This window comes from Prionailurus bengalensis, chromosome B4 (assembly GCF_016509475.1).
Source record: "Prionailurus bengalensis isolate Pbe53 chromosome B4, Fcat_Pben_1.1_paternal_pri, whole genome shotgun sequence".
NCBI lineage: Eukaryota > Metazoa > Chordata > Mammalia > Carnivora > Felidae > Prionailurus > Prionailurus bengalensis.
In genome coordinates, this window is record NC_057358.1 from 42,855,756 (window position 1) to 42,867,965 (window position 12,210).

The 12,210-nt window shown below is 44.5% G+C and overlaps 1 protein-coding gene across 1 annotated transcript; it reads left to right on the forward strand.

Moving 5' to 3' along the window:
• Positions 1-1,876: 1,876 nt before the first annotated feature.
• On the forward strand, positions 1,877-8,758 carry GDF3 (growth differentiation factor 3). The gene is made up of 2 exons (XM_043563565.1): positions 1,877-2,182; positions 7,929-8,758. The coding sequence occupies exons 1-2, from the start codon at positions 1,915-1,917 to the stop codon at positions 8,756-8,758; spliced, it is 1,098 nt and encodes a 365-aa protein (XP_043419500.1). The 5' UTR covers positions 1,877-1,914.
• The last annotated feature ends 3,452 nt before the right edge of the window (positions 8,759-12,210 follow it).

Genomic DNA, 12,210 nt, shown 5'->3' on the forward strand with positions numbered 1-12,210 from the left:
TGCAATGAGGTCATAGGAGATCTACAAATAGGTCAATATCCTTACAAGGGTGTTAACACTGGTGATGGTGGGTGGTAGGAAATGAGGCTAGTGATACGGTGCGAGATCAATAAAGGTTTTAAATGCCAAACTAAAAAGTTTTGATTTTATCCTGTAGGTGATAGGAAACGATTATATAGTAAAGATAGCATTTTGTTCTTCCTTTAGGGGAAACCAAGTTCTTAGAATGGGTGGTATAAAATCGTGTAAAATGAAAAAGTCCCTGTTCTCAAAAAGCACGAAAATTAGTTTGGCAATAAACCAGCTAATTCTTCTATGGCGTTTGACAATCTACCGGTAGTCTGATAAAACAACAAAACACAAAACCAGGAATTGATCTATACTGCCAAACCTCAATGTCTCGATAACCTCCGTGCCTTTCCACATGTAATTCCTTCAGTTTTGAATGCATGATCGTCTTACTAGAAAATGTCTACTTCAACTTTAAATCGTTCCCCTGCGTGACCACTTTGTTTGTCCTTACCATTTGGCAGGCATTGTGCAGAGCACTTTAAGTACATCATCTTGGGGCGCCTGGGTGGCTCATTCACTCGAGCATCCGACTCTTGGTTTCGGCTTAGGTCGTGATCCCAGGGTCGTGGGATCAAGCCTCTCGTCAGGCTCCACACTGAGCGTAGAGCCTGTTCGAGATTCTCCCTCTCTCTCTCTCTCTCTCTCGCTCTTTCTCTCTCTCTCCCTTTGCCCCCCTCCCCCATTGCACATTCTGTCTCTGAAAAATAAAATTTAAAAAAAGATTTAAAAATACATCATCTAAAAAAAAGAAATAAAAAATAAAAAAAAATACATCATCTTATCAGATTCATATGGCATATTAGAAAGTCAGTTTTTCTTTTCAGTTGAGAAAACAAAAACTACAAAAGGTTAAGCAGCATACCCAATGGCATGTAACTAAAAATTAGTCGAATCAGAATTAACCCAGTCAGTCTGATTTTTAACAGGAAGGGCAAAGTTGGCTGGCTTAGTCTGAGGACCCTCGACTCTTGATCTAGGTAAGGGTCATGAGTTTAAGCCCCACGTTGGGTGTAGAGATTACTTAAATAAGTAAAAGTTATATAAAAAAAAAAAAAAAGGGGAAGAGCAAGGTTAGATGAATAAACTTCAGTCCCTCTTAGAGCTGAAAACAGAGCGTAGATCACCTTTCTTGGGTAGAGTTCTCTCTTCCTGGTTTGGCTTCCCCCATCGCTGTAGATAGAGTCTAACAGAAATCTCCCTGTGTATTTGTCTAAATAGACCACGAGTGACAAGACTTTTGTCGTGACCATTTTTCATTACCATTCTAGCACCTACCTCAGAGCCTTGCCCATAATAGATGTGTAATAAATGTTGGTCAAGGGGCGTCTGGGTGGCGCAGTCGGTTAAGCGTCCGACTTCAGCCAGGACACGATCTCGCGGTCCGTGGGTTCGAGCCCCGCGTCGGGCTCTGGGCTGATGGCTCGGAGCCTGGAGCCTGTTTCCGATTCTGTGTCTCCCTCTCTCTCTGCCCCTCCCCCGTTCATGCTCTGTCTCTCTCTGTCCCAAAAATAAATAAACGTTGAAAAAAAAAATTTAAATAAATGTTGGTCAAATGAATACATGCCTGTCTCCTTTCCATTCTATCCGCCGCTGACAAACCTGAGAGTTTTGGAGTCCGGTCCAGGCATTGGTAGTCTTTGTTCTGTGAACTTTTGGGGAGGAAGAGTAAGGCAAGGGAAGAGAAAAAAATTCCGTGTCCTTTCACATCCAATTGCCTTTGAGGAGCTGGGAAGAGAGCAATTCACACCTGATTATCTTACATCAGGTAAGTTTGCAGCCTCTGAATTGCTAGGCAGTCCTCTCTCCAGCCTGACCCGCCAGCTCTGTCTCAGCTCAGAGACCATGATTCCTTCCCTGCCCCTCTTGGCTGTTGGCCTCCTGTTAACCGTGGCTTTGGCCCAGACGGTCCAATTTCAGGAATATGTCTTTCTCCAGTTTCTGGGCTTAGACAAAGTGCCTTCGCCCCAGAGGTTCCAACCTGTGCCTTACATCTTGAAGAAGATTTTCCAGGATCGTGAGGCAGCAGCAACAAGTGCGGACTCCCGAGATTTCTGCTACATAAAGGATTTTGGTGTCCGCGGGAACGTACTCCGACTTCTCCCGGATCAAGGTAAGGAAATGAGGGAGGGTGCTTTCTCGAGAAAAGCCGGGCAGCGGGTGACAATGAAGAAAGGAAAGAAGGGGGGCAGTACCACTTACTGAAGGGTTTGTAGGAGGCCTTGTGCTGGCATTTTACGTATTGTATTCCCTTTACTCCCCACTACACCCTCACGTTCAGAAGCCAGGTATTCTTATCTGCTTTTTACCGATAAGGAAATTAAGTCTCAGACAGTAGACAATCTGGAAGCTACCCAAGATCATACAGCTAGCAGTGCGTGAACCAACTCAGGATTCAGATTCGGTTTGTTCAGAATCAACGCTTTTGTGCTACGGTTAAGGTGGGAGGAGTGGGGTGGAGTTAGGGCCCAGGCTTCACTCTTCTGGCCACTATTGATGCATTCTGGTGCCTATGACATGGCAAGCAAGGAGGCGACCACGGGGAGTTCAGTTTGCCCGGGACTCTTGCTTCCCTTCTCCGCACCCCTCTCCCCCCATTCATTACTTTTGTTGGATGGAAAAGGCTATTGATTTGTGAGCACAGGGGCGCCTGGGTGGCTCAGTCGGTTAAGCGTCCGACTTCGGCTCAGGTCATGATCTCACCTTTCATCAGTTCAAGCCCGCATCGGGCTCTCTGCTGTCAGTATAGAGCCCGCTTCAGATCCTCTGTCTCTCTCTCTCTCTCTCTGTCCCTTCTCCACTCTCTCTTTCTCTGAAAAATAAATAAACACTGACAAATGATTTGTGAGTACAGAATAATAACATATGCCATTGTCACACCGTTTCTATGAGGATCTGAGTGAATGCCATTCAGTAATTTGTCAAACTGACCACCCACCCAAATGACCTAGGTCAGTTGTTAGAAGTTGACTCTCCAGCCCGGTTCCTGCCCTCACTCTCCCAATTCTTATTCAAGTCTTATTCAAAGTCAGAGATGGGTGTTGTAATCTGCATTTCTGTATAGCCTCCATGGTGGTGGGGGGCGGGCGCAGATCAGAAGAGGAATTGAGAGCCCTGATTGGTTAGTTTTATAGTAACTGGAGATAAAATTTGAATACTTATTTGTCCAAGAAGCATTTGTTGGAGACCTACTAGGTGCTGGGAACTGTCCATGGCTATGAGAATATAGAAATTAAAGGTAAAGTCTGCCCTTTAAGAGTTTATAGAAGGTCAAAGGGAAAAAAAAGGTCATAGTAGGGAAATAGAAAACATATAACTTCCATACTTTATGCTAAGTATTATTATGTAAATGACTCAGGGCCTTGGGGGTGGGGGTTCAGGGAAAATTCCTGGGGGAAGGTTAAGGGGTGTGGGAAGCTAGTTTGAAGAGCTTTCCATGGAAAGTAGAAAAGAGCTGAAGATACTTCCTTTCCTCCCCCAGGGAAAAAACGTTGGTTTTTATGGTGACCATAATCCTCTCAAATGACACAGGAAAAGGACATGATCTCCCCATCATCGCTCCCTAACCTCCACCTAGGGAAAATCACCATTAATAGTTGACATATATATTCTTCCAGACTTTTCTTCATAATAGAAACTTGTATTTTTTATTTCTTTTTTATTTAAAAATTTTTTTTTTATTTTTATTTGATTCTAATTTTTATTTATTTTTATTTATTTATTTTTTTCCCAATATGTGAAATTTATTGTCAAATTGGTTTCCATACAACACCCAGTGCTCATCCCAAAAGGTGCCCTCCTCAATACCCATCACCCACCCTCCCCGCCCTCCCCCCCGAAACTTGTATTTTTTAAATTAATGAGATCATACTATACATCACTCAAGTATGAATATCTCGTACAAATCAGAACTAAAAGTCACGATGATCTCATTGTAAGGATTACGTGATATTCCATTGTATAGACATACTATCATCTGTGTAACTGGTACTCTGTTGACAAATGTGGACATAATCTAAAAAAGAACAGCTTTACAATCATTTTTCTGGTACCATGAGTGTCTAAGAATTTCTCACTTTCCCAAAATTTGACAGGAATCCTTATAGAAATGTAATAGAAACTTACTGAACTGTCACATAATACAGAAGGTGTGCAAATCATTGAGAACAGCGCAGTGAATTTTCACAGAATAACCAGCGCCCAGATTAAGAAACAGAACGGACGGGGGCGCCTGGGCGGCTCAGCCGGTTAAGAGTCTGACTTCGGCTCAGGTCATGATCTCACGGTCCGTGAGTTCGAGCCCCGAGTCGGGCTCTGTGCTGACAGCTCAGAGCCTGGAGCCTGTTTCGGATTCTGTGTCTCCCTCTCTCTCTGACCCTCCCCGTTCATGCTCTGTCTCTCCCTGTCTCAAAAAAAAATAAACGTTAAAAAAAAAAAAAAGTTAAAAAAAAAAAAAAAAGAAACAGAACAGACGGTTACCCCAGAGGACCCTCACGCCCCCTTCTGGTTAATCCGACTCTTCAGCAAGAGTAACTTTTCTCCTGCCGTCTAACATTCTGTATTAGTTTTGCCTGTTTCCCAACTTCAACTTCACGTAAACGGAAATGTAAAATGTGTCCTTTTTTCTGTCTGGCTTCTTTCTCTCAACATTCTGTTTGTGAGATTTATCCCTGGTGTGTGTATTTTTAGTTCATTCTCATTGCTTACAGTATTTCATTCTCTGAATATATTACAATGTACTTATGTGTGCTACCCTGGAAGGCATTGAGTAACAATACTCTTCTAGCTTTTAATTTTTGTTTAACTGGCAGGAAAACATGATCTCGCTGTTTTGATTTTTATTTCTTTAGAAAGGTGGCATGCATTTTCTTTAAAAAAAATTTCTTTTAACGTTTATTTATCTTTGAGAGAGAGAGAGAGAGAGAGAGAGAGGGAGCACGAGAACAAGTGGGGGAGGGGCAGAAAGAGAGAGAAATACAGACACAGAATCCAAAGCAGGCTCCGAGCTGTCAGCCCAGAGCCCTACGCCTGGTTCGAACCCACGAACTGAGAGCATAACCTGACCTGAAGTCGGACACTTAACCGACTGAGCCACCCAGGCGCCCCAGGAGGAATGCGTTTTCAAATGGATAATGAATCATTCATTTTTACTTTTTTCAAATCATTGCGTATTTATCCATTCTGGCCATTTTCTATTGAGGAGTCTTCTTTTTCTTAATGATTTCTAAGTCCTCTTAATCATTTGTAAAAGTTCTTTCTAATTGTGAATTTTCACCCATGCGTATTACGAGTATTCTTGGTTGTTCTTTGTGGTTTTAATTTTGTTAATGATGTCTTTTGAATATAGAAGTTTTTTTTTCTTTTCTTTCTTTTTAAAAAAAAAATTTTTTTTTTAACGTTTATCCATCTTTGAGACAGAGAGAGACAGAGCATGAACAGGGGAGGGGCAGAGGGAGAGGGAGACACAGAATCTGAAACAGGCTCCGGGCTCTGAGCTGTCAGCACAGAGCCCGACGAGGGGCTCGAACTCACAGACCATGAGATCATGACCCAAGCTGAAGTCGGACGTTTAACCCACTGAGCCACCCAAGCGCCCCCTTTTATTTTCATGCTCTCCAATCTGTCCATCCTTTCCATTCTGGCTTTGGCTTTTCTTTTATGCTTAAGGAATCTGATTTAGCGACAGGAAGAGGAAGGGAGACTGGCAGGTTAGAGTTCTAGCCTGGAACAGGAGAGGTCAACTTTTCAGACAAGTGGAGAGGGTAAGTTCTGTGAAGACATCTCTGTATTGGACAGCCAACGTTTAAGAAAGGTGTCCCAGTGGAGTAGTAAGGGTAGAAGAATTGGAAACTAACAGAAAACTACCAAGTAAGAGGCAGAGACAGCGTACATAGACCCACCTTTGTAAAAAGATGGCCAATGAGAAGAAAGGGAAAGGTGATATGGTAGGCTTGAAGAGGAGACTGGATAATTTCAAATGCTTAGTAATTTTTGGTTGTTGTAGTTTTAGAGAGAGAGAGTGCGGGGCGGGGGCGGGGGGAGAGGGGCAGAGAGAGAGAATCTTAAGCCCCTGGATCCCTGGATCATGACCTAAGCCTAAAATCAAGAGTCGGATGCTCAACCAACTGAGCCACCCAGGCACCCTGATTTTGTGATTTTGTTGTTTTTTCAACATTTTTTAATTTATTTTTGGGACAGAGAGAGACAGAGCATGAACGGGGGAGGGGCAGAGAGAGAGGGAGACACAGAATCGGAAACAGGCTCCAGGCTCTGAGCCATCAGCCCAGAGCCCGATGCGGGGCTCGAACCCACGGACCGCGAGATCGTGACCTGGCTGAAGTCGGACGCTTAACCGACTGTGCCACCCAGGCGCCCCGATTTTGTTGTTTTTTCAATGAGACTTGAGAATGAAGGAGGAATGGTTAGCATGTTTGGGTTTCTGTTGTAATTTCTCCATAAGCCGATGGCCTTAGAAAATACCTACTTAGGGTGAAGCCACCCTACCTAACAATAGGGTGGCATTAGGCCAAAGAGGTTATTTGCAGAGAGGGGAAAACTGAAGATGAAGGGATAAAAGAGGGGGGGGGGATAAAAGTATTGACCTTTCTCTAAAGGAATAGGTAAGGTTTGAAAATCCAGGCAGAGAAGTCAGCTTTGAAAACAGGGAGAGTACATGTACAATTGCCAAAGATAACAGAGACGGGAGGGTCGCTTGTGGAGAAACTGGAGACATCACACTGCACCCCAACTTTCAGTGCAGTGGGACATGATGTCTTCAGAGACCCCAGACTAGGAATTGTTGACACTGACAACTGTGGGCTTTAGATAAAGAATCATCTAAAGATGAAACATAAGGGATTTCGGGAGGGTCAGTCTTGGCTAGATGGTAGAAAGTTGTTTTGAAGCCAATCTGAGTAGTTAGATTTGGGCCAGCGACGCCTGACAGCCTACGATGTTCTTAAACGTTTTTGTGCCATGGGTCCCTTGGGCCGTTCTGTTGAAGCTAATGGACCCCTTCTCAGAGTAATGATTTATATGCTTAAAACTATTTAGGATTTCCAAAGAAATCAATTAAATATTGAGATACGTTTATCAAAATATTTTAAACCAAATGTGTGTATAGTAATCTAGCATGGGTCCTTTATTAATGCAATCAATAAAACGATCTAGGGAAGGGAACTATATTTACCTTAAATTGAAAGTAATGGGGGGCTCCTGGGGAGCTCAGTCAGTTAAGTGTCCGACTCTTGACTTCAGCTCAGGTCGTGATCTCAGGGTTCACGAGATCGAGCCCTACATTAGGCTCTGCGTTGACAGCACAGAAACTGCCTAAGATTCTCTCTCTTTCCCTCCCCTGCTGGCACTCTCTCTCTCTCTCTCTCTCAAAATGGGTAAATAATTAAAAAAAAAAAAGGAAAGTAGTATGAGCATAAATTTATTTCAAGATGTTAGCAACAATTTAATCTACGAACGTACCTATGATTTTTTACTGGTAACAGTGTCATAGGTCCTATTAGGATTTGTTTGTTGCCTATGTTCACAATTGAAAGAAAGGCCAAATTTCATTTGGAGTTCCACTGAAATAAAGATATCATTCTTTTTCCCATCCAAGTTCATGGGCCTTCTAAATTCTATCCAGGACCCCTTGGGGACCCGCGGATGCGAAGATAAGAACCTCTGGCCGTGAATGAGGAGTGGGAGAAACAAATCCTCCCAATGGTAGGGTTCGAATCTAACCGATCATTTCCTGCCCTTGTTTGGTATATGTGACTATCATATAACATTTGATATTTATATCATAATGGCGGATACGAAGTCAACTATGTTATGGTGACTCTTACATCTCTGTTCCCATCTAGGTCTCTTTCTTTACTCCAGGAAACTTTCCCAGGCCTCCTCTTGCCTCCAGAAGTTCCTCTACTTTAACCTGTCTGCCATTAAAGAGAAGGAACAGTTAACAATGGCCCAACTGGGCCTGGATTTGGGGCCCAACACTTACTATAAGCTGGGACCAGAACTGGACTTGGCTCTGTTCCTGGTTCAGGAGCCTCAGGTGGGGGACCAGCCCATCCCTAAACCGGGTAGAATGCTTGTGTTACAGTCAGTACCACGGCCTCAAGGCGTCGTTCACTTCAACCTGCTGGATGTGGCTAAGGATTGGAATAACGACCCCCAGAAGAACTTGGGTTTGTTGCTAGAGATACTGGTCAAAGGAAACAGAGACATCGGGGTGACTTTTCAGCTTCAGGACGCCTGTGCCAGACTGAGACAGTCCCTTCGTGCCTCCCTGCTGGTGGTGACTCTCCACCCTGAGCAGTGTCACCCTTCGTCCCGAAAAAGGAGGGAAGCCATCCCCGCCCCGAAGGCTCCTTGCGGGAACCTCTGCCATCGTCATCAGCTATTCATCAACTTCCGGGACTTAGGTTGGCACAAGTGGATTATCGCTCCCAAAGGGTTCATGGCGAACTATTGCCACGGAGATTGTCCTTTCTCTCTGACCACCTCCCTCAACAGCTCCAATTATGCTTTCATGCAAGCCCTGATGCATGCAGTTGACCCAGAGATCCCCCAGGCGGTCTGTATCCCCACCAAGCTGTCCCCCATTTCCATGCTGTATCAGGACAATGATGACAACGTGATTTTACGACACTACGAAGAGATGGCGGTTGATGAATGTGGCTGTGGGTAGGCTGTCAGAAATAGAAAATAGGAGTGTTCTTAGGGTAAATCTAATAAAACTCGCGACTTGGTCTATGACTTCTTGGATCTGAAATATCAATGTATTTATGTTTACAATTTGTCTTCTTGGAAAATCCGTCATAACTGATGATACCCTTAATTACACACACACACACACACACACACACACACTTAGCCCTAATGATCTAACATAGGCATGATGCGATTGACAGTATATTAGACACTGGATATAAGAAAACTGGCATTTATTGGTGGTCTAATGGCAGGCATTATTCTACATGTTACCTATAAACATTATTTCACTGTTTCTTTCTTTTTTTTTTTAATTTTTTTTTTCAACGTTTTTATTTATTTTTGGGACAGAGAGAGACAGAGCATGAACGGGCGAGGGGCAGAGAGAGAGGGAGACACAGAATCCAAAACAGGCTCCAGGCTCTGAGCCATCAGCCCAGAGCCCGACGCGGGGCTCGAACTCACGGACCGCGAGATCGTGACCTGGCTGAAGTCGGACGCTTAACCGACTGCGCCACCCAGGCGCCCCTATTTCACTGTTTCTTGAAGTGGGCCTTACTGTTCTTACGGTTTATACTTCATAGATAGAGCAGCCGAACAATACGTTTCCTTAAAGTCATCAACTTTCCCTGGCAGATCTCATAGGCTAACAAGGTCACTTAAAAAAATCATTTTGAGGGGGCTCCTGGGTGGCTCAGTTGCTCGGACAGAGAAGAGCCTGCTTAGGATTCTTTTCCTCTCTCTCTGCCCCTTCCCCACTTTCTCTCTCCCTCCCTCCCCCTCCCCCCCAAATTAGTAAACTTAAAAAAAGAAGAAAACAGGTGGGGCACCTGAGTGGTTCAGTCAGTTGAGTATCTGACTTCGGCTCAGGTCATGATCTCACGGTTCGTGGCTTCGAGCCCCGTGTGGGGCTCTGTGCTGACAGCTCAGAGCCTGGAATCTACTTTGGATTCTGTGTCTCCCTCTCTCTGCCCCTTCTCCGCTCGCACTTGGCTCTCTCTCCTCCTTGAAAATAAACATTAAAAATATTAAAAAAAAAAAAAAAGTAATCTGACCAAAGGTGTTTAGGAGATAATGTGAGATTTTAGAAGGGAAGTGTGTACAATCAAAACAGGTTCCTTAAACCAGCTGGCATTGAAATATTAAAATAGAGGAGGGCCTGTGTGGCTCAGTCGAGCAACTGAATCTTGGCTTCAGCTCAGGCCACGATCCCAGGGTCATGGATCGAACCCCAGGTTAGGCTCGATGCTGAGCCTGGAGCCTGCTTGAGATTCTCTCTCTCTCTCTCTCTCTCTCTCTCTCTCCCTCTGCCCCTCTCCCCCCTCACACTTCTTTCTCTCTAAAATAAAATAAAATATCAGAATAGAAATAGTAATAATAATAAAATGTCATTATGCTGCTCTTGGTGGTGTTTTCAAAATATTTACTTATTTATTTTGAGAGAGAAAGAGAGCACAAGTGCACACGCAGGGGCAGGGCAGAGAGAGAGGAAGACAGAGAATCCCAAGTAGACTCCATGCGGTCAGTGCAGAGTCAGACTGGGGGCTCCGAGCAACCCACAGACCCTGGGATCATGACCTGAGCCAAAAGAGTCATCTGACTCACCCGACCGAGCCACCCCCGTGCCCCACTGTGGTTAGTTAATAACCAAAGTGTTCGAGAAGTGAAAATATTAGAAAAGTAATACTTTCAGACTAGAATGAAAAAAAATGGAGGTTTGAATAAAACTTCAAGTGCTCATTGATAATTAAGAAAAACCAGGTGTGGGCGCCTGGGTGACTCAGTCAGAAAAGCATGTGACTCTTGACCCTGGAGTTGTGAGTTTGAGCCCCATTTTGGGTGTACAGATTCTTTAGCTTTTATTTTCATTTATTTTTTTTTTAAAGCAGGCTTCGACTCTTTTTTTTTTTTAATTTTTTTAAATGTTTTTTTATTTATTTTTGAGACAGAGAGAGACAGAGCATGAGCACGGGAGGGGCAGAGAGAGAGGGAGACACAGAATCCGAAGCAGGCTCCAGGCTCCGAGCTGTCAGCCCAGAGCCCGACGCAGGGCTCGAACTCACGGACCGCGAGATCGTGACCTGAGCTGAAGTCGGACGCTCAACCTACTGAGCCACCCAGGTGCCCCAGGTGTACAGATTATTTAAAAATAAAATCTTGGGGCGCCTGGGTGGCTCAGTTGGTTAAGCATCTGACTTCAGCTCAGGTCATGATCTCGCAGTTTGTGAGTTTGAGCCCCACGTCTGGCTCTGTGCTGACAGCTCGGAGCCTGGAGCCTCCTTCGGATTCTGTGTCTCCCTCTCTCTCTGCCCCTCCCGTGCCCATGCTCTGCCTCTCTCTGTCAATAATAAACGTAAAAAGCAAAACAACACAAAACAAAGAAAACATTAAAAAATAAATAAATAAATAAAATGTTAAAGAAAATTTTTTTTTTAATTTCAGAGACAGCAAGCAAGCAGGGGAGAGGGACAGAGGGAGAGAGAGAATCTTAAGGAGGCCCCATGCTCAGTGCAGAGCCCAAGGGGAGGCTCGATCCCTGATCTTGGGATCATGACCTGAGCCGAAATCAAGAGTTGGATACTCAGTCGATTGAGTCAGCCAGGAGCCCCCAGAATAAAATCTTTAAAAAAATAAAAATGAGGGGCACCTGGGTGGCTCAGTCGGTTAAGCGTCCGACTTCAGCTCAGGTCAAGATCTCGTGGTCCGTGAGTCTGTGAGTTCGAGCCCTGCATCGGGCTCTGGGCTGATGGCTCAGAGCCTGGAGCCTGCCTCCAATTCTGTGTCTCCCTCTCTCTCTGCCCCTCCCCCGTTCATGCTCTGTCTCTCTCTGTCTCAAAAATAAATAAACGTTAAAAAAAAATTTTTTTTTAATTAAAAAAAAATAAAAAAGAAACCATTGGCTCTATGTTCTAGTAATTCTTCAATATGGAGCACATAACTAAGCAGTCTTTATCTGCAGACAAGCCTCTGTATTTAAGGGACAAAATTCAATCACTTTCAGAATTTGACTTCTCATCTCTCTGGGGCCTTTCAACTCTCTTGGCCTGCTTTTTTTTTTTTTTTTTCATGTTTATTCTATTTTTGGGGGGGGGAGCAAGCGTACGTGGGGGGAGGAGCAGAGAGAGAGGGGACACAGAATACCAAGAAGGCTCTGTGCTGACAGCAGAATGCTCCATGTGGGGCTTGAACTCACGAACCATGAGATCATGACCTGAACTGCAATCACGAGGCAGACACTTTCCTGACTGAGCCACCCAGGTGCCTCTCTTGGCCTGCTTTATACATAGGGAGGTGAACGTTGACGTCCGTGTGCCCTCACCATTGCTCTGGAAAAGCAGAGGAAGGAGAGTGGCCCACAGAAAACCAGAGTCTAGTGAGAGCTGTTTCCCAGTGAACAGGAACAAGGCTGACAACTGCACAAAAAGCCGG

Coding starts and splice junctions, on each gene's coding strand:
- GDF3 (XM_043563565.1), top strand. CDS start 1,915: ATGATTCCTTCCCTGCCCCTCTTGGCTGTTGGCCTCCTGTTAACCGTG. Junction 2,183..7,928: donor CCGACTTCTCCCGGATCAAG/GTAAGGAAATGA, acceptor GTTCCCATCTAG/GTCTCTTTCTTTACTCCAGG.